Source organism: Aegilops tauschii, chromosome 7 (assembly GCF_002575655.3).
Source record: "Aegilops tauschii subsp. strangulata cultivar AL8/78 chromosome 7, Aet v6.0, whole genome shotgun sequence".
NCBI lineage: Eukaryota > Viridiplantae > Streptophyta > Magnoliopsida > Poales > Poaceae > Aegilops > Aegilops tauschii.
The window spans coordinates 571,201,871-571,222,968 of record NC_053041.3 but is presented as its reverse complement, the minus strand read 5'-3'; the positions used below and the strand labels follow the sequence as shown (position 1 = coordinate 571,222,968).

At 47.3% G+C, this 21,098-nt stretch overlaps 2 protein-coding genes, 1 long non-coding RNA gene and 1 other non-coding gene across 4 annotated transcripts; 1 reads left to right on the top strand and 3 right to left on the bottom strand.

The window, feature by feature from the left end:
- Nucleotides 1-2,108: 2,108 nt before the first annotated feature.
- On the bottom strand, nt 2,109-2,247 carry LOC120970141 (small nucleolar RNA Z247). The gene has a single exon (XR_005764886.1). It is a non-coding gene; the product is annotated as a small nucleolar RNA Z247 (small nucleolar RNA).
- Nucleotides 2,248-11,628: 9,381 nt separating this feature from the next.
- LOC109785436 (uncharacterized) lies at nt 11,629-14,020 on the bottom strand. Its single transcript, XM_020344046.4, has 4 exons — nt 13,887-14,020; nt 13,637-13,785; nt 12,908-12,987; nt 11,629-11,874 (listed from the first exon to the last, which is right to left on the bottom strand). Exons 2-4 carry the CDS (start codon nt 13,754-13,756, stop codon nt 11,802-11,804), a joined length of 273 nt encoding a protein of 90 aa, XP_020199635.1. The 5' UTR covers nt 13,757-13,785; nt 13,887-14,020; the 3' UTR covers nt 11,629-11,801.
- Nucleotides 14,021-14,154: 134 nt separating this feature from the next.
- Nucleotides 14,155-16,023, top strand: LOC109780079 (large ribosomal subunit protein eL42z/eL42y). Its single transcript, XM_020338672.4, has 4 exons — nt 14,155-14,313; nt 15,318-15,497; nt 15,633-15,707; nt 15,799-16,023. Exons 1-4 carry the CDS (start codon nt 14,311-14,313, stop codon nt 15,856-15,858), a joined length of 318 nt encoding a protein of 105 aa, XP_020194261.1. The 5' UTR covers nt 14,155-14,310; the 3' UTR covers nt 15,859-16,023.
- Nucleotides 16,024-18,943: 2,920 nt separating this feature from the next.
- Nucleotides 18,944-19,920, bottom strand: LOC141026435 (uncharacterized). Its single transcript, XR_012188542.1, has 3 exons — nt 19,558-19,920; nt 19,262-19,479; nt 18,944-19,158 (listed from the first exon to the last, which is right to left on the bottom strand). It is a non-coding gene; the product is annotated as an uncharacterized lncRNA (long non-coding RNA).
- Between the last annotated feature and the right edge of the window lie 1,178 nt (nt 19,921-21,098).

Genomic DNA, 21,098 nt, shown 5'->3' with positions numbered 1-21,098 from the left:
CGCCAAACCGTGTGCCGCCCAGACCAAGCGCGAGGGGCCGCATGTCAGGCGGGGACTGGCGCAGAGGTGGAGACGTGCCTCGGCCGGTTGCAGGCGACCGCGTGGCATGCCCTGGAGCGAGCGTCGCGGAGCAGAGTCCTGGCGCGCATGTCGCGTCTGCGCCTGCGGTAGGTGGGTCTGCACCCGCAGATCCCGAGGAGGATCTAATATGCTGCTGCCGAACGGATCCCGAGGAGGATCTGCCTCCCGTCTCACGACACATGAAATGTCGTTCTGATGAGGCATTTTTTCCACCGTTTTCTTCACCATTTTCTTTGTTTTCTCTTGTTTCATCACAAGACTCAAGTGTGCCATTAGTAAGAGGATGTGTCAACAGTTGATCATCATAGTTTAGTCCCCCTTTATGAAGGACGGAGAGATGAGGAGGTAGGAGGAGAATTTCCTCACGAAGAAGGCACCGGCATTTGGATGGAGATCAGCAAAGGGAAACTTTGTTTCATCAAAAACGACATCCCTGGAGATATAGACGCGACCAGTGGAGACATGTAGGCATTTGACACCTTTGTGTTGGGCGCTATATCCTAGAAAGACACACTGTTTTGAGCGAAACATAAGCTTGCGGTTATTGTATGGGCGAAGATTGGGCCAACATGCACAATCGAAGACACGAAGAGATTTGTAGTCGGGTTTAGTGTGGAGAAGTCGTTCTAGTGGAGTTTCATTATTGATAACACGACTAGGAAGCATGTTGATGATATGAACGGCGGTGAGAAAAGCCTCATCCCAAAACTTGAGGGGCATGGATGCGCCAGCTAGGAGGGCTAACCCAACCTCAACTATATGTTTGTGCTTGCGTTCAGCAGAGCCATTCTGTTGATGAGCATGCGGGCATGACACATGATGTGATATGCCAAGGGTTTGGAAGAAAGGAGTTTAATTTTTCGTACTCCCCCCCCCCCCTCCAATCAGATTGTACTACAATGATCTTACTATCGAATTTTCGTTCAACTAGAGCTCGGAAGTTTTGGAAAACTTGAAAGACATCGGATCTTCTCTTAAGAAGATAGATCCAAGAAAATTTGTTGTAGTCATCTATGAAGCTCACATAATAAGTGTGTCTACCAACATAACTAGGGGCAGGACCCCAAACATTAGAGAAGATTAATTGCAAAGGTTTTGTAGAAACAATAGTAGATATGGGATAAGGCAATTGATGACTTTTAGCTCGTTGACAAGAATCGCAAATAGTTTCAAGATCACGCTCACCAACATAGGGGAGCTTATTTTTCCTAAGTAATTTTTCAACTAAAGAGAAAGCAGCATGTCCTAATCGATCATGCCACCGTGTTGACGAAAGTTTGGCAACACCATAGGCTTGTTTATTGAATCTTCTACGCTCCGGAAGCAACGGGTAGAGCCCTCAGATGCATCTACCTCGATAGAGGATTTTCTCGTTGCATGATCCTTGATCAAGAAAAAATAAGGATGAAATTCAAGGAAGACATGGTTGCCAATAGCAATTTTATGAACAGAAATAAGATTCTTATCGGCACTAGGGACATGCAAAATTTTCTTTAGATGAATTTTACGATGAGGGGTACTAGAAAACAAGTGACCAACGTGACTTATCCTCATACCTTCACCCTTGGCAGTGTAGATTTGATCTTTGCCACGGTATTTCTCCTTCATAGTGACCTTCTCGAGCTTGTTGGTGATGTGATTGGTAGCACCACTGTCGACATACCAGTTCGTGTCAACACCGTAGGAGCCATCCGCGGCTGCAACAACTTTGTCCTCGTCTTGGGAGGAGTCATCATCTTCATCATAGCGGTACCAGCAGTCTTTGGCCGTGTGCCCAAGCTTGCCACAAATCTGACAGCGGGGCGCGTCCGGACGAGACTTGGTGGAGCCGCCGCCACGACGAGGCTTGGGGTTGGTGGGGCGGCCGTTGCGAGAGTTGGAGGAGCCACCACCGTTGTTGTTCCCTCCTGACCGCCCCTTGTTGCAGGGAGATCCACGCGAGCGAGGGCCGCCACCGTGACCGCGAGAGGCAGCGTTGGCAGAGGACTTGAAGCGGCCGGAGGAGCCACGGAATTGGGCCATGCGCTGATCGAAGTTACTCAGCATGGCATAGAGCTCGTCGAGGGTGACGGGCGTGACGCGGGCGTCGAGGGCGGAGACGAGCGGCTGGTAGTCGATGTCCTGCCCATGGAGGATGTACGAGATCAACTCGGCGTCCTGGATGGGCTTGCCGGCAGCGGCGAGTTCATCAGCGAGGCCGCGCAGGGAGGCGAAGTAGGAGGCGACCGACTGGTTGCCCTTCTGCGCATTGATGAGCGCAGTTCTGATGTTTTTGACGCGGCTGAGTGATTGTGACGAGAACATGCCCGCCAGTGCCACCCAGAGTTCACACGCCGTGGTGATCGCGGTGACCGCGACCAGCACCTCCTTGGAGAGAGTACTCAGCAAATAGCCGAGCACTTGTTGGTCCTCCTGGACCCAAAGTGGGTGGAGAGGGTTGGGCGCAGAAGTCTCCTTGCCGTCCTTATCCTTGGTGACGTGGAGTCTGGCCGGCTCCGGCGCGGTGCTGTCGACGTAGCCGAAGACACCGGCGCCCCACAAGTGGGGTGTGACCTGCGTGCGCCATAGCACATAGTTCGTGCGGTTGAGCTTCTCGGTGACCTGGCCATTGAGGCTAGGTTGGGAGACGCCGGAGGATGAAGACATGGCTATGCACTAGATGCAATTGAGAAAGCTAGATTGGAAAAGGAAGGCTCTGATTACCATGTGCGATGGCGGAAACGTCTTACCTCGTTCAGAGGCGACGGGTTCGTGTTATATAGCAGGGGCGCACCTCCCTGATACAGCACATACACATAAGTTGTTGGAGAGATTACAGGAGATTGAGACTTGGAGAATAAGCGATAGAGTTGGTTACAAGGAGATAGAGATAAAGGAAAATACTACTACCAACCTGCCAACCTATACCGATCCTAGACTACAACAGAAAGATATGGCATGATGCGCAAGGTGGTGCGGTACACATGTATATGTTTGACATGTTTGACAGCATAAACTTCTCAGATGTTCGCAAAGCTGCCGTAGGCAGCGCATTCTGAAACACGATGATTACATAGAAGGAGCTCAATCATCATTATCTGATTTACATCTATGCAGATAGTCAGACAGTTTGCCATGATCACATATACCGTCCAGTTTTCCTTTCGTTTCAATAGTATGTTTCCCGTCCAGTTGGTTCTGCTAGTGATGTCTTTTGACCTTTTGCATTCAGTCTCTTGGCATTCTCCTATAGCCTTTTGGCATCCTTATGTATGTGTATATATGTTGGCTTTGGCCTCCTAAATAATACAAGTTGCTATTCTCAACATCGTATTAGAGCTCTAGGTATTTTTTTCGTATGCAAAACTCGTGCTCTCCCGATCCAATCTCCTACACGCCCGCCGTTGCTTTGTTTTCTGCCGGCCCGTGATTCTGCTGTTGCCTGCGTTCATCTCCAGCTACATGAGCTTCACATCCAGCTGCTATGCGGAATCCAGTGTTTCAGCGCTGTGTGTTGGATCCCATCGGACTTGGTCCCGATCGATCTAGCCGCTCGTTCCTCCTCCAAGGCCGTCTCCTGTTGCTCGCCCCATCCGCGCCGCTGCTCTTCCGGCCGCCCGTCGCCCCTCCGTCCGCGGCCGCCCGACGCCCTCCAGCTTCGGCCGCCCGGCGCCCCTTCGTCCGCGTTCGCCGGCGCCCCTCCGGCTTCGGCCGCCCGGCGCCCCTTCGTCCACGGCCGCCCGGCATCCCTCTGACTCCGGCTGCTACCCACCACCGGCCCCTTCCACTCGTCGCTGCCAGCGGCCCGTCCTACCTCGCTCGTGGTTCCCTGCCGAGCTGGTGGTCCTGACGCGGGTCATCGTCTCCACCCTCCAGTCGCGAAGTCCGGCTGATCGAGGTCCCCTGTTGCTCGAGGTTCGACCTCTGCCGTGGGCCTTTTGTCTCCCTGGTCGGGTCACTGCCACTGTTTTCTGCTTGATTGACTTTCGTCTGCGTGGATTGATTATATACTAAAAAAAGAAAAAGACAGAAGAGGAGCATCATGTCTTCGACATCATTGGGCTATGTCGTCGTTCCACGCTGTCCGGTGATTTTTTATGGTGCAAACTATGCTGAGTTTGCTACCTTTATGCGCATTCACATGTGTGGCCTTCGTTTATGGGGAGTTCTTTCCGGCGAGGTTCCTTGTCCTTAGCGTCCAGTTCCTCCTGTGGCTCCTATCCCACCGCCACCTCCACCGGATCTTGGCGCAGATGCTTCTGATGATGATAGGGCTGCAGCCCGGGTCGCTGCTGATGATGCGGTCGTTGCTTATGACCAGCAAGTCGTGGTTTATTCGGATGCTCTTTCCATTTATCGTGACGATCTGACTGCTTATACTCAATGGTGTGATGATGATACTCGTGATGCGGCTGTCCTCACTTCCAGTGTTTTACCACAGTTTGCATCTGAGTTTATGGGCCTCAGTACTGTGTTTGAGATATGGACTCGTCCTCGTCAGCGCTATCAGTCCTCTGGTGATTCTCTCTACTTGTCTGTGGTACGTCAGGAGCATGCTCTTCAGCAGGGAGACTCCACTATTGATGAGTTCTACACTCAAAGTTCTGCTATTTGGCGCCAGCTTGACAACCTTCGCACTGCTGTTTGTGGCACTTGCGCGTGTTGCCAGACTGTGAGGTCCGACTTGGAGTTTCAGCGTGTCTATGTGTTTCTGTCACGGCTCCGTGGAGAGTTTGAGCCTCGACGTGCTCAGTTGTTTGCTCGTGGTCGTGTTCCTATTTCTGAGGTACTTGCTGAGCTTAGTGCTGAGAAGACTCGCCTCCGTGGTGCTGGGTTGCTTCAGGTTCCCTCTGTGCTTGCTGCTCGAACTGCTTCTCCACCAGTGATTTCTTGCTCCAATGCCCCATCGCTACTGCCCACTCCTAGTAGTGAGGGTCGCTCTCATGAGGGTCGCTCTCGTCCTCGTACTCATTGCGGCTACTGCAACAGGGATGGTCACCCCGAGTCTGATTGCTTCAAGAAGAAGCGTGATATGCATAACAGGGAGCGCAATTCTTCTTCTGGGACTCGTGCTGCTTCATCGACGTCATCTACTGTCTCCTTGACTGAGCAGGATATTGTGAAGCTTAAGCGTCTACTTGTCGCTTCAGGTTCTTCGACGGGTACTGCAGGCTCTGTGACTGGTGCTTTCAGTGCTAAGCGGCCACCATGTACACAGTCAGGTACATCCCAATGGTTTCTGGATTCTGGAGCTTCATTTCATATGTCTTCCGATTCTTCTATCTTGTCCTCTCTTAGATCTCTCGATCTTCCTATTAATGTTCTTACAGTAGATGGTACTTCTCTTCCTGTGGCTAGTCGAGGCACTCTTTCCACTTCTTCCTTTTATGTTCCGGATGTTTCTCATGTTCCTCGCCTTATCATGAATCTATTTTCTGTGAGTCAGCTTACTGATTCTGGTTGTCGTGTCATTCTTGACATTGATTCTTGCACAATCCAGGATCGTCACACAAAGGCTCTGGTTGGAGCTGGCCCTCGCCGTCGTGATTCTCAGGGACTTTGGGAGTTAGACTGGCTTCATGTTCCTTCCGCTGCCACTACACCCGCCAGTCCATCTGCTTTCGCTGTTTCAGCTATCAGCTCCTTCCAGCAGTGGCATCATCGACTTGGTCACCTTTGTGGTTCGCGACTATCATCTTTAGTTCGTTGTGGTCTTCTGGGGCCTGTCTCAGGAGATGTCTCCTTACACTGCAAGGGTTGTAGGTTGGGTAAGCAGATTCAGTTACCTTATCCTACTAGTGAGTCGGTGTCTCGGCGCCCTTTTGATTTAGTACATTCAGATGTATGGGGCCCGGCTCCCTTCGCTTCCAAAGGGGGTCATCGATACTATATTATTTTTATAGATGATTTCTCTCGCTACACTTGGCTTTACTTAATGTCTTCTCGTAGTGAGGTTCTCACTATTTATAAGCGTTTTGCTGCCATGGTTCACACTCAGTTATCTACACCTATCCGTGTGTTCCGTGCTGATTCTGCTCACAAGTATGTCTCTAAAATGTTGCATGATTTTCTTGTCGAACAGGGTACTATTGCTCAGTTCTCTTGTCCTGGTGCTCACGCTCAGAATGGCGTGGCTGAGCGCAAAAATTGTCACCTTCTTGAGACAGCTCGTGCGATGATGATTGCCGCCTCTCTTCCGCCTCATTTTTGGGCTGAGGCTATCTCTATGCCACATATCTCATAAACATTCAACCTTCATCTGCTCTGCAGGGTGGTATTCCTTATGAGCATCTTTTTTATCATTCTCCCGATTATTCGACGCTTTGGTTGTTTGGTTGTGTTTGCTATGTTCTCCTGGCCCCACGAGAACGCACCAAACTGATCGCTCAGTCAGTCGAGTGTGTTTTTCTAGGCTACAGTGATGAGCATAAGGGTTATTGTTGTTGGGATCCAGTTGGTCGTCAGATGCGTATTTCTCGGGACGTGACTTTTTACGAGTCTCGTCCATTCTACCCACGACCATCCTCCTCGACTTTTTCAGTAGAGGATATCTCTTTTATCGTGTTTCCTGAAAAACCTCCCTCTGTGCCTAGTATTCCTATTCATCGTCCTGCTGTTGCAGATCCTACGCCATCCTCTCCTACGGTTTCATCTCCTCCCTCATCGCATGACTCTCCACCTTCATCACCGATATCTTCTCCTTCTCCACCTTCATCATCGATACCTTCCCCTTCTCCACCTTCATCATTGATACATTCCTCGTCTCAACCTCCAGTGATTCCACCTCTTCCCTCCTTTCTTTTCCATTATACTCGTCGTCCACGTGTTGTGGATAAATCTACTGATGTGCCATCTACTTCTGGTGTGTCATCCTCCTCATCCCGGCCGACTTATGGTCTTCGGGCTCGGCCTCGCCCTCCCCCTGACCGCTATTCTCCTACTCGATATGGTCTTTCAGCTGTACTTGAGCCTACCTCTTATCGCGATGCTATTGTTCATCCTGAATGGCAGTTTGCGATGGCAGAGGAGCTTGCTGCTCTTGAGCGCACTGGCACGTGGGATCTTGTTTCTCTTCCTTCCGGTGTTCGTCCCATCACTTGTAAGTGGGTGTACAAAGTTAAGACTCGCACCGATGGTTCTCTTGAGCGTTACAAAGCTCGTCTTGTGGCTCGTGGCTTTCAGCAGGAGCATGGTCGTGATTACGATGAGACTTTTGCTCCTGTAGCCCATATGACCACTATCCGCACACTTCTCGCTGTGGCTTCTATTCGCCATTGGTCTGTCTCTTAGCTTGATGTTAAGAATGCCTTTCTTAATGGTGAGTTGCGTGAGGAGGTTTATATGCAGCCACCACCCGGGTATTCTGTTCCTGATGGCATGGTATGCCGTCTTCGACGCTCTCTCTATGGCCTTAAGCAAGCCCCTCGTGCCTGGTTTGAGCGTTTTGCCTCTATGGTGACCGCCGCTGGTTTTTCAGCGAGTGCTCATGATCGAGCGTTGTTTGTTCACCTTTCAGCTCGTGGTCGAACTCTTCTTCTTCTATATGTTGATGACATGATCATCACTGGTGATGACCCTGAGTACATTGCCTTTGTCAAGGCCCGTCTCAGTGAGCAGTTTCTTATGTCCGATCTTGGTCCTCTTCGTTACTTTCATGGGATTGAGGTTTCCTCCACCTCTGATGGCTTTTTTATTTTCCAAGAAAAGTATATCCAGGATCTTCTTACTCATGCGGCTCTGATGAGCGCATTGTTGAGACTCCTATGGAGCTCAATGTTCACCTTCGCGCTTCTGATGGTGAGCCCTTGTCTGATCTGACACGTTATCGTCATCTTGTTGGGAGTCTTGTCTATCTCGCCGTCACTCGTCCAGATATCTCTTATCCTGTCCATATCTTGAGTCAGTTTGTTTCTTCTCCCACTTCGGTACACTACAGTCACCTTCTTCGTGTTCTACGATATCTTCGTGGCACGATCTCTCACCGTCTCTTCTTTCCCCACTCCAGCTCGTTACAGCTCCAGGCCTATTCGGATGCTACGTGGGCTAGTGATCCTACGGATCGCCGTTCACTATCTGCTTATTGTGTTTTCTTGCTGGTTCTCTCATTGCCTGGAAGACAAAGAAACAGACTGAAGTTTCCCGTTCGAGTGCAGAGGCTGAGTTGCGAGCTATGTCTCTTCTGACGGCAGAGATGACTTGGTTAAGATGGTTACTGGAGGATTTTGGTGTTTCTGTTACTACACCTACCACTATCTTGTCAGATAGTACTGGTGCTATCAGTATTGCACGGGATCCCGTGAAGCATGAGCTTACCAAGCATATTGGCGTTGATGTTTCTTATGTGCGCGCTACTGTGCAGGATCATGTTGTTGCTCTTCAGTATGTGCCTTCTGAGTTACAGCTAGCAGACTTTTTCACGAAGGCCCAGACTAGAGCGCAACATGGATTTCACTTTTCCAAACTTAGTGTTGTGGATCCACCATGAGTTTGAGGGGGGTGTTAGTGATGTCTTTTGACCTTTTGCATTCAGTCTCTTGGCATTCTCCTGTAGCCTTTTGGCATCCTCATGTATGTGTATATATGTTGGCTTTGGCCTCCTAAATAATACAAGTTGCTATTCTCAACAGGTTCGAGTCCACTTCAAGCATTACTTCTCTCTCCTCCACTTGTTCCACTGAACAATCCATGCCAAGGAGACTTGCCTTGAAGAACCTGGACAAGGTCCCAAACTTTGATGATAGCATTCATCACGAATAGGCCCAAGCAGAGCCTGTAGAACTGAAGTGCTGCACGTGCAGCCCTCTCACAAAAGGGGCACCATCTTTACCCAGAATTGCACATGGGTTGCATCACCATTACCAAATAACACGAACAAACTTTAGAAGCCACTCAAAAGGCTTCAACTCGCAAGGCCCAAAACTAGGCAGACGAAATTACAAATCCCATTTCAGACACCAACTTCAACCAATTCACCTATATATATGAAGGCGTTGATGCTGGTTCCTGTGTCTCGCGCATAACCCCCGCGTCGCTCCCGCACCGGGCGACTCGGGTGGGCCGCTACCCTAGCGACCGCCTATGAGAAAAAAGAGTAAAGCCTCCGTCTGCTCATCTATTTATATTAGAGATATACATCAGATATACATGGGTTAGGTTCTCGTTACAACTAACTTAATATATCTAAAACAACCGGGTAGGGATAAGTATATCCCGTTGCCGGGTATGCTACAGTGCTAACTACTACCTATTCACATGCGTTCACACCGCCGAGCCCCGATCTACTCCCTCCTCTCCTCCCGTCACCGCAGCGTGAAGCTGCCGTGCTAAGCCCGGGGGTAGATGGCGGTGGCGGGGGTCTCTCCTTCTCTCTCGCGGCTTGGGGTGAGGCGGGGCCCCCACCATGTGGAGGCGCGGCTAGCCGGGTCCTGCGGCGTGGCGGCTGGGGGCTCTCGGCCGGTCGGATCTCGGATCGATGGCGGTGGCATGGAGGGCCTGGTGGATGGATCATCTGTATTGTGGTCTGGCTTCTGGTCAGTTCTGATCTGACATGTGCGGCCTGCTCCATGTGCGGCGGCGGTGGTCGGTGGCGGTCCCAGCACATGAGACTGGATGGAGGTTCCTCGAGCGGATCCGGGTGAAAACCCTGCTCTTGGCTCGTTGCCAAGGCCGGCGATGGCGGTGTTTTCTGCGTCATCTCCTTCTTGAAGGCGTCGTCATGGAGAAACTCTAGACCCCTATCTAACACCTCCGGAGGAAACCCTAGATTGGTTGATCAGATGACGCCGACGCTCTAGTGCCGTATCCCTCTTGGGGGCATCATTCTTGGAGGTATGCATAGGATCGAGGGACTAGTGGACAACATCTGCGGTAGAGTGGCGTTCCATGCGACGCATCAACAATGTGGAGTCTCGGCGGCGTGATGCGGCAGGGCCTCAGTGACGGATGTGTGATGATGGATGCACGTAGGCAGGAGGTGTTGTCTGGCGCCGTGGTGACGTTCACAACAGGCCTGACAAGGTCGATCAATTAGTATTTGCTCTGAAGATGGACGATGGAAGATGACGGCCATGACCTAAGTGCGTCAAACCGGTTTGTTCCCCAGACCTGGTATGTAGCTTGGTTGGGGTCTCCGGCTTTAGATGTTATGCTTAGGTGAGAGGTTTGGCTATTCGGCTCACACTTTCTATTAATCAATGAATAGGAGTACCGACAGATGTTGCCAAGATGGCGGCTCCAGATATATTGATGTATTACTTTGTAAGGTTTTTATGAATAACTAATAGTCTTACTTCAACGACACTATAGCATACAAGTTTTTCTCTATTTATATTTATGCATGATATCGAACTGATTGCTCTGACATCCATCCATCCGATTGATTGTTAGACTGGAGCATTGTTTCGTGCATTTTTCTCAATGTTCTACCACGGTTGCCTTTACTCCCTTGCTTCACTACACTTCAATATTACTCAATTCTGGGTTCCTATGCTTCAATGACACTACACCTCTTTATTTATTTTGGGAACACGCAAGAGAGTTGCGCATAGTTTCATCAAGAGAGAAGGACAGTTGGTTACAGCGAGTCTGCCCGAGGGCAAACCTCACACCACCAGTACATCATCTACCCCATCCCTCCTGATACAAACTACTCGCGAGTTCCCACCCTTTCACTTCTACAACTCTACTTGCCCTTCTTATTTGTGCAAGCCCTCCATCCTCTTGGTCCCTCTAATCTCAGACCACAAGCCTAGCTTGATTGACAATGTGTTGCCCTGTCCATTAGTTCGGCTTGGGAGTCATGGGGACAATCATATGTATGGAAGTGCATAAGTAGTTTACATCTCTTCTAGTCTGGGAATTGAGAGGCTTCTAGTCAAACTACTCGTTTATTTCATCCGTGGCAATTCTTCGTGTGAACGTTGCCCGGCATTGCAACAAGGAAAATCTGATGCATAAGCTTCTCTAGAAGTCAGCAAAGCTGCCCTAGGCAACGCATTCTGAAACACGGTGATCACACAGAAGGAGCTCAATCCTCATTATCTTATTTGCACTCTATACAGATAATCAGACAGTTTGCCATGATCCACACACTATATCCCGTCTAGTTTTCTTTTCTACTTCGACAGTTTGTTTTGCGTCCAGTTAGTTCCGGTCCAAATCCAGCTCAAGCAATATTTTTCTTTTTACACGCAATCTCAAACTTGGATGTTAGTATTCATCACGAAAGGTGTATGTAGTGCTTAGAGTACCAGGCAGGACCTGTATAACAGGCAGGTACCATAAAGCACGTGCAGCCCTCTCGCAAAATGAGTTGGCAAAAAGAAATGGGAAACAAAGAGGGAACTGGCAACGTTTTGTCACCATGGAGCAGTTTAAGAATGTCTAATTCAATTTTCCATGAACTGACAGGCACAGGAATCAGGCACCATCTTTACCGAGAATTCCACATGAGCCGCAAACCACTACGAAATCCCATCAACAAACCTTAGAAGCCATTCAATAAGGAGTTAACTCCCAAGGCGCAAAACAAGTCAGACGAAATTACAAATCCCATTCCAGAACAGCAACTTCGACCAATTCACCTCCTGTAAAGGCGTTTCTTATTTCTGGATAGGGTTTTACACTATTATTATTCATGAAAAATATATCCAAACACAAGGCCTCGTGTTCAACATGACGCCTAGATAAGAGGGTCACTACAAAATATAACCACACACGCTTGAGACGGATTAAGGTGCTGTTTAATCTAGCTTGGCCTCTACCCTCTTCGGAGGATCCAGCTGCAGGTAAGTAAATGGTACAGTTGGCTCCTCCCTGCAAATCACAGTTTATACATTAACAACTTCCTAACAGAAGAGAAAAAAAAGGCAATAATCCCAGTCAGAGCACTCATTGCAATTCTGAAATGTATGTGCACTAGAAACTATAGTGGATACTCGCTAGCTCTCTGAGGGCAAATTCATCATTAGAATTCTAAAGTCCACACTTTCACACATATATGGAGTCCTTCCATAATATGCATTTCACCACAACAGTTTCTTGAAGCACTTAGCCCTTTTTTAGGAGAAAGCCATGTCACCAGGTACATTCTTTTGTTCAATTTTGGTGGACAAAATGATTGCTTCTACTCCTGCTATGTTGGAACTGGTTGCTCCCAGCCAAGCCACAGCGGTGCCCCCATGGTTTCTGGCCCAGCCAGCCAGACTGAGATATTGTCCAGAAAGCTTGCACCACCCATGTTACCCAACCAGCCTACCGAACTACCTTTCTAACAGATGTGAAACATCATAGCATCATAAATGGCACAGAGGTAGGCAGGTAGCCACCCCATAAATTTCAGGGATTTGCATCTACATGGAGAACCGTGCCTGAGCAACTCCCTGTTCCGTGTCATGTTCGATATTTAATTCTTATAGGAAGTCATTTGCTAGTTTGTACTGTGTGTGTGTGTGGGGGGGGGGGGGGGGGGGTGTAACCGGGCTGACCAACTCCCGTTTATTTAGTATAAAGAGAAAAAGAAGACTTCACAAGTAGGCTCATATTAGGCTTTCGCATATATAAGAACATAAAACCATACTGAAGAGATTACTTTTTAGTGAACATCCATATGTAGCAACTAGACAATAAGCATTTAAGTTGCTGAAAAAGCAAGCAACCACTGAACAAAAAGAAACAGTTTAACATGAGCATACTTAGCAACCACTAACTCAACATTTTCCTCAGATACTGCTTATTCATCTTATGAAATTGTTGTGGACAACCTAAGATCATATTTAGATTGTTCACAGTGATTATAATTATTCCACCAAAAGCATTAAACACAGGGATCGTGAGAAGCAGCGGATACCCAGGTTTTGAGCGCATGCATTGCCAAAAGACCTTGAATGGACCTGGAACTGTCTTGAACGGATTCCCTTCAAAGGCAGCCTGCAAACAAATAATTAAGCAGACCAAAACATGTTGATTTTCAGACTTGGAATTAACATGATGAAACACAGAGCCAATGTCTGACATTCGTTGGAAAAAACGCACAACCAGTTGACGGTAGCGCCCGGTAATTACAGGAAATTCCACACTGAGGTGGTGGGTGGGTGGGGGGGGGGGGGGGGGGGGCACAAGCATTTGATATCATGATATTTCCTAAGTGCCCAGATCAGCTACTACCAGATTCAGATTAGTCCATTGGTCATTTCTAATTGTGTTTGGGGAAATGAACTGCGACCGCCATCACTAGCTTGGAAGCAGTAACCACAGCAGACGTAGGATAGGAATCATTCTGGTTACATGTTATCGAGTCGATGTGCGTACTTCGTAGCAGGCAACATTGTCTGCTTATCATACCCAAAACACATCTAAAGAGTCCTGAGAGCAAATTAAGTACTGAAACAATTTGCTGTCAGACCCTCACAATAGTACAGTTGATGAACTAAACCAGCCTAAAAAATCAAGTGCCTGTCAGAGAGGGAGGGTAAGTGTCTTCTGAATATCATTTTAGCTGTTGCATCATCGATCTTCTGAATATCATCTACAAAGTACATGTCAGAGAGGGAGGGCAAGTGTCTAGTGAGGGAGGGACCTGGACGACATCCTCGACGCGGTCGTTGCAGCGGTGCGCCTTGGGCTGCCGCTTGTCCCCCTCCGGCAAGCCCCACGGGCTCTCCCTCCTCGGCACCGGCCTCTGCTCGCTCTCGCTCATCCTCCTCCTATCACCACCACCACTATTCCCTGTCACTCCAAGAAAAGGACCGAAATGGCGGCTCAAATCCAATTCACACATGAATCCTACTAGGCACCATCGACGGAGAGAACAGAGGAGACCGACTCACCTCGCAACCACCCCTCCTCAGCTCCCCTCCCTACGCGCGCCGGCGACGAGAGATCCCGAGATCGACTGGACGGCGGCTGCTTCTCTTCCCCTCGCTGGCCGGAGTCCACCAAGATGCGACGCGGAGACGGAAATGCCCACCCTCCAGCCCATTTAGACCTTCGGTGTCACATAGGCCTGGGGGAACCATTTCACCGGCCCAATAACTGGCCCGGGTGGCCGATATACACCGGGACCCACCTGCAGCGACACGCGAGTGAGGGCGAAACCCTAGCTGGCCGCGCCCTCGTATATAAGCGCGCACCCCTTCGCTCTCCGACCCTTTGAGCTTTCGGCGGCGGCGGCGCACTCCTCGTGTTCTCACCCAGGCGCGCACTCCTCCTCCTCGCCGTCGTCGTCGCGGATCCACCGCCGCTTCCGCAGCCATGGTGAGTCTCCTCTCCCCGACTGATCTAGGTACCTGCGGTCGGTCGTAGCGATTGTCCTGGTTTCCGAACTAGCCCAGATTCGGTAGATTTACAACAGCTTCGGCGCTCGGTGGAATGTTTTGCGAGCGCGGAGGGAATCCGTGGAGCGGGGTTTCGTAATGCGGTGCTGTTAATCGGATGAAATTGCCATAGGAGCCGTGTATTTCTCTTAAGTCGCACCGTGTTGATGCTGCTGGATCTCCAGCATGTCGGGAAGAAGGGGAGGGTGATTGGGATGTGGGGATTGGAGACACTTACATTACATTCAGTATCACATTGTGCAGCTCAGGTCCTTGGATGTGTTGAGTTAACTTGTTTGAAGGACGGATGGGTTGGTTTGAATTGTCATCTTCTGACCCCATTGGTATTTTAAGCTGAAAATACATCAGTCTCCAGTTTTCTTGTTAGTTGAGTTGTCATGGCTATTGATATATCCCAAATGTACACGTTTATTCTAGTTATATGCTTGCAAGGTTAGATCATAGTCTAACAGTTTGTTTGCACTGTATGGTGTCATTCAGATGCAGTTAATCAGCTTGTGTACTAGAGGTTCCTGAAACCTTTGGCTATATAAGCAACGAGTGTCATGATGTATCCCCCCTACAGCCTATCTCTCTATGGACTAGGGCTGGCATACCAACATTGCTAGCTAACTCAACCTGTCCTGTTTAGGAGTATGTAATGTACTCCCTTTTGTTTGGCCAGCTGGGTGCTTTTCTAGTTCAACATAACATCTTTGGCTTGAGTTCTCTTTTCATTATTTGTGTAATTGAAAATTGGAAATTCTGCCCTCTGTATTTTTGGACCCTCGTGATTCACTGGGAGTCAAGAACGTCCTTCTCCACATCTTAAACTAACAAGCATGGGTTATGAGTTCAGCTATGATTTCTTTTTGTTTGTCCTGTGTTGTAAAATTCCTGGGTGTTTATTCCTGTTGGCTAAGTATGGTATGGTAATTTTTGTAGGTGAACGTTCCGAAGACGAAGAAGACCTACTGCAAGAACAAGGAGTGCAAGAAGCACACCCTCCACAAGGTTACCCAGTACAAGAAAGGCAAGGATAGCCTTTCTGCTCAGGGGAAGCGTCGTTATGACCGCAAGCAGTCTGGATATGGTGGCCAGACAAAGCCTGTTTTCCACAAGAAGGTATGTTACTCGTTTCTGTGGGCATATATCTTCTTTGATGTAAAACTCAAGTTACTTTGGAAATGTTGGCCGTTTATGTTAACTCGTTTCTGTTGCTTCTTTGCATCTGGATGTTTATTCTTCTTTTTGTTTCAGGCCAAGACAACAAAGAAGATTGTGCTGAAGTTGCAGTGCCAGAGCTGCAAGCATTACTCACAACGCGCTATCAAGGTACCTGCATCCCTCTTATCTGCTTTGCCATTTCCTTGCTATATTCTGTTATGTGTATGTATCTGACACCATGATTTCTTTGTTACTACAGAGGTGCAAGCACTTTGAAATCGGTGGAGACAAGAAGGGCAAGGGAACATCTCTCTTCTAAGCTGATGGTATCCTGTTATGTTTAGAATGTTGTGCCAGAACTTCCCACAAGAAGAATGTATTATCTTTAATTTTCTGGTTATAACCCTATGGGCTATGGAGCATATGTTTTGCTATTGTGTCAACTACTTTCTCCAGATCTAATCGACAAGTAAAATGTTGTTTATGCTCCGAGTGCGGTATTTTTGTTCTTGGTCTGATTAGAATTGCTGTCGCAATGTATGCTCATGATGGGATCAATGCCCTTTGTTTTTAGTTCTCCTGTCTATTATTCTCGCTTTGGCAAATTGTTTTGTTATGCTGTTTCCCACTATGCTGCTGTTGGCATGGTCTGTGATCTTGCTCGGCCAAACTGACCCTACGCTATTGAAAACTACAACATGCATTTGTTGTGTTCATGTATGACGCTTATGTTTCTTGATCACTGGCTGACAATTAACATGGATCGGAGGGAGTACAAATTTTCTTCTAACTTGCACTATTTTATAAGCAGGGGATTTATAGAGGAGACGAGGACAAATCAAATAAAGTCACTGAACTAAACAGCTATAAAAGCAGCAAAACCTTGCATTGCAATGGTGCATGTTGTGAGTTAAAAATTGCTCGGTATTTGTTAAGCCATGTCTGAAATAAGTAGGGCTTGTTTTGAGTTGTAGGTTTGGGATGTATCAGGGACATTGAAATTTTGGCTACGTGCACATATGCAAAGTTGGCATAATAAGTGATCACAACAAGATTGTTGTAGGGAATCTTTCACCTCGTAGTGGTTAACTTCAAGCCTTCAGAAGAACTCATTATATTTTGGCCCTTGTAAATCTTGTAGCAGGAGCCAAGAGTCGAGGCTTTTGTTGTATGTAGGTCCAGAGTCCCTTTAGGCCTTGTTCGGTTAGGCAGGAAATGGAGAGGTTTGAAAGGGATTCAATCCCTTGCAAGTCAAAATTCCCCTAAAACCTCCCCGATCCCCTTCAATCCCTGTGGGAGGGGATTAACCGAACATGGCCTTAGGATGATGGCAACAACTAAATAAAGTAAATAAGAGATCGACTCAAGATTAGAGCATCAACCTTTCTTTTTTCATACGACCAGAAAGTGTGTTGGGTTTGGCAATTCAATAGATAACACAACAAAAATATAGGAAAATAGCATCGCCATGCAAAGGCGGAACAAACAATTAGGCCTAGCGAACAAAGTTTCAACCGCCGCCACATCTAACGGCTAACAACACAACTGGGTGGGGGGGGGGGGGGGGGGGGCAGGGGCACCCCCATATCATCTCGTGAAGATCAGAACCAGCAAGCAAGTTTACTTAACACCACCAAAATCATTCCGACCCGCAAAGTAAAACATCAGCCGATAGTGGAGCTACGAAAATTATACTTTGCACCTACCATAATTCAATCAGTCCCCCCCCCCCCCCCCCCCCCAAATAAAAGGAAAATTCCCTTAAAGGGAAGACGTGGCATCGCCACACGCGAGACTTCAACTCCGGTAGGTAGAGTTTGGTGCATGCCTCTCTTTCTACTACTACAAAAGAGATTGTGCTATGTTTTTTGTGTTTGGTTATATCAGTGATCCAAATATGGGTGGTATTGCTATTCATAGTATGCTCAAGGATAGTGACAGGATAATATGACCCGTGAAAAGAGGTTGTTGTATCACCTTTTGTTTTTGCATGAGAGTCCCCCTAAGCGCATGATAGGCTGATACAAACTTTTTAGTGCCAGGGTACTCTGATTACTCAATTGCCTCCTCTGTGAGAATCCTACACCAAAAAAACCCAGAAGGCATGTCATGCCAACCGCAAAGGAATTAAGTATGATACGTCTTATTAGACTTCTAATTATGACACATTAAGTTAGGAAAGTTAACTTAGCTGACTTAGAATTTCACACAAAACATTGTCCACCCATTTAACCCCTACAATCGTGATGGCGGTAAGCTGACCGCGGGTGATTTTGCACAAGAAAGGTGGTGGTGCTGAAGAAATGTTAAGATTCAGGTTGGTCAATATGCCAATTGAGTAACTCATCTCGACAACTAGATCAAGATAAGATTCAATGCAGATTGACATTATTTTAGACCCAGAACATTATATGTTGTTATTCAAGAAATTATGTACTCTAATATTGAGAGAGGCGTCCGCTACAAGCATGAATAGTAAATCCATAAAAAAAGTGTCAAAAACTTTAGAAGAACAACACTAACACGGTACACATGTCTTCTACATGCTTGTAAACATTCTTATAATATAGATCTTTTGTGAATTCTCTTGAGATTATCTTATGTCACTAGTAGGAAAAGGGGCTTTTACCCCGGTTCATAAGGGCCTTTAGTCCCGGTTCAGGAACCGGGACTAAAGGGTCGTTACTAATGCCCTAGCCCTTTAGTCCCGGTTCTTACATGAACCGGGAATAAAGGCCGTCCACGTGGCCAGTGCGGGGAGCCCAGGCAGGAGGGCCTTTGGTCCCGGTTGGTGCCACCAACCGGGACCAATAGGCATCCACGCGTCAGCACCTGGCAGGAGCTGAGGTTTTTGTTTTTTTTTGAAAGGGGGGGGGGGGTTTGGGGGTTTTGGGGGGGTTAATTTAGGTTGTTATTAGGTAGCTATTAGAGAGAAGTGTCCTCTCTTATATCTCCGTGCTTGGTTTACCAACGCTACGTACTGCTATGCCTAAACATGGCTTAGATTGAAGTGAAGGCAACATGTGGTGCATGTCGAAAGTAATACTAATCCGGACTTGATCAAGTTTGGATTGTACTACTTTCGACACGCACCACATGCATGTTGCCTTCACTTCAATCCAATCCATGTTCATTTCACCCGCTGATATATAATAACTCTTCATGCACGCATCATGCATCATCATATATAATAACAAGTCCTACTAATCATCATCATACAACTTCTACTCGTTATTACTAACAAGTCATACGATCATCATCCTCACAGTCATCGAACCAACCCTACTTAATTGTTCTTAGCACATGATCATCAGTATTAGGTAGGACCGAAATACCCTCTTTAAGGTAAAATAGCATAACACAATATAGACCCTGACTCTCCATTATGGAGAATGGAGATCATCCTGTCTCCAATTCTTGCGCCTCGCTTCCTTTTGCTTCCAAGAAGCTCCTTGCGACTGTCCATACATTTTTTCCATTCTTTGATTTGCATGTCTCCACTTCTTTTAGAAATCCGGTATGGACAGTTGAGATTCGTAGGATGACCTGGTTGTATATTCAAAACATCAAGCCTACCATTCTGATACATCAAATGAGGCACACAATCCTCTGGGATTATCTGTTGAAAAACATAGTAATAACTTCATAGTTAGCAATGATAATGCACTAGTTCTAGAACTATGCAAAATATGCACGGATGTCGTAATAGTAAGAAATCTTACCAGGGTATCTCCATAGTAGTTACCGTAGTTCACCACGTGCACTAGTGGCACGTATGGAGGACCATAATGATGAGGAGTTTGATTGTAGATATTGTAATTCTCAATATCAGTACAAAATCCGACCAGATGAGTTTTCTCCTTATAAGTTAACTCAGAGCCATCGGTGTAGTAGGTTCTGTCTACCATGTTCCGCACATTGTTTGAACAATCAAAATAAGCTGTCAATGAAAATAAGCTGTCAACTATTTTGAAATGAACAATATAAATTAGCTAATAACTATGTTTGAGAAACTCACATAGCGGTAGAATTGGAGGCGTATCAACAAGGACCCAAATGTCCATATTGTCTTGCTCGATGTCAGGATCACCAAGATCCATGGTGACAAGCATACCCTCATCAAAACCATACATCTTGCAAAATGCTTCCCAATTTTTGCAACCAAAATGGGTTACGCTCTCAGAATTATACAGCTTTACTTCAAAATCTATATCATGATGGGTCCTTAGGTGAATTTTCTTTGTTTCCATACTTTCATGGTCTTCAAAACCCATCCTCTCCAAGACGTAGCGTCTTGCATGGCATGGGATAAGCTAGCCGAATTGTAAAAGATGAAAAGTACACGTTGAAATAGTTGAAGTCATGCTTAATTACGAAAAAATAACACTTGTCGTCGTTGCGTACCGTTTCAACATCGAACGTCTCCTCCAGCTTAATACTGAAGCGTCGATCTTCGTCCAGGTGAGGCCTGTCGCACTGACCTCGGTCGTCGTGGCACCAGTCGCACTCCCCCGGGAGACTTTCGTCGTCTGAGTACGACATTTCCTATGTTCATATATAATTCAAATATTAAACATCTACAATTAAATATATGTACTAAAAAACCTAAGTTAGATCATTATTATTCATCACGGGTTGACTATCGGTTTGTCGAGTCTTTTCTTGAAAACTCTCAGCTCACGTGGTGTATACATTCAACCGTTGGTGATGGTCGCTCCTCCCTTTGTCCCCGTGTGCATTACACCAAAATGTCTAGCTAGCACACGGGAACAAAGGAGAAGCGACCCCCACGACAACAGTCGGGATTCTTCGTCCTCTCATATATATATGGTGGAACTCTCCCTCACTGATTCCTCTCTGACATTTGCGACCGTCGGTGATGGTAGCTCCTCCTTTCGTTCTCGAGTGCATTACACCAAATTGTCTAGCACACGGGAACGAAGGAGAAGCTACCCCCACGACAACACAGTCGGGATTCTTCGTCCTCTCATATATGGTGGAGACTCAACAGACTTACAGTCAACCCGAAATATCGTTTAATTATCTTTCTAAAAGAGGATTTGGCTGGTCTCACCTCGATGTCGGAGGGGGCGGTGACGGGGACGACGGCGGGGATGATGGAGGGGCGGGGGGGGGGGCCTCCTAGATTTCTGCGAAAACAAAAACCCTATAAGCTATCAACTAATCATAGTGCTCTCCAATTTTAGCATTCAAAGTAGGATCGGAGTAGTTTTCCACTTTGAGCATTCAATAAGCAAAATCAAATCACAAAATAAAGTAGTATCCAAATTAGGATGCATTCAATTATAAGCAAAACTACATCATCTCCATGCGTCCGTACATCGCCGAATATTATCACTAATACACCTCGAATACTATCATACATATAGCATCACTAGTACAACTAGAACAGTAGCGCCCGACGGACATCGGCGCGGGCGGTGGACACCCAAAGGGACGGAACCATCACAGGATCATAGCTCCAGTGAGATCCCTGAAGAACCTGCCAGGTACTGTCGAACCTGCCCTCCAACGCAACCATGTAGCGACGGACGTGCT

Bases quoted from the DNA above. Each gene is read 5' to 3' on its own strand.
- LOC109785436 (XM_020344046.4), bottom strand. From the start codon at position 13,756: ATGAGCGAGAGCGAGCAGAGGCCGGTGCCGAGGAGGGAGAGCCCGTGG. The intron at 12,988-13,636 runs GTCCCTCCCTCA...ATTTGTTTGCAG, and splicing joins GCGTCGAGGATGTCGTCCAG to GCTGCCTTTGAAGGGAATCC. The intron at 11,875-12,907 runs GTATCCGCTGCT...TGTGATTTGCAG, and splicing joins TGCATGCGCTCAAAACCTGG to GGAGGAGCCAACTGTACCAT.
- LOC109780079 (XM_020338672.4), top strand. The intron at 15,498-15,632 runs GTATGTTACTCG...TTTTTGTTTCAG, and splicing joins AGCCTGTTTTCCACAAGAAG to GCCAAGACAACAAAGAAGAT. The intron at 15,708-15,798 runs GTACCTGCATCC...TTGTTACTACAG, and splicing joins ACTCACAACGCGCTATCAAG to AGGTGCAAGCACTTTGAAAT.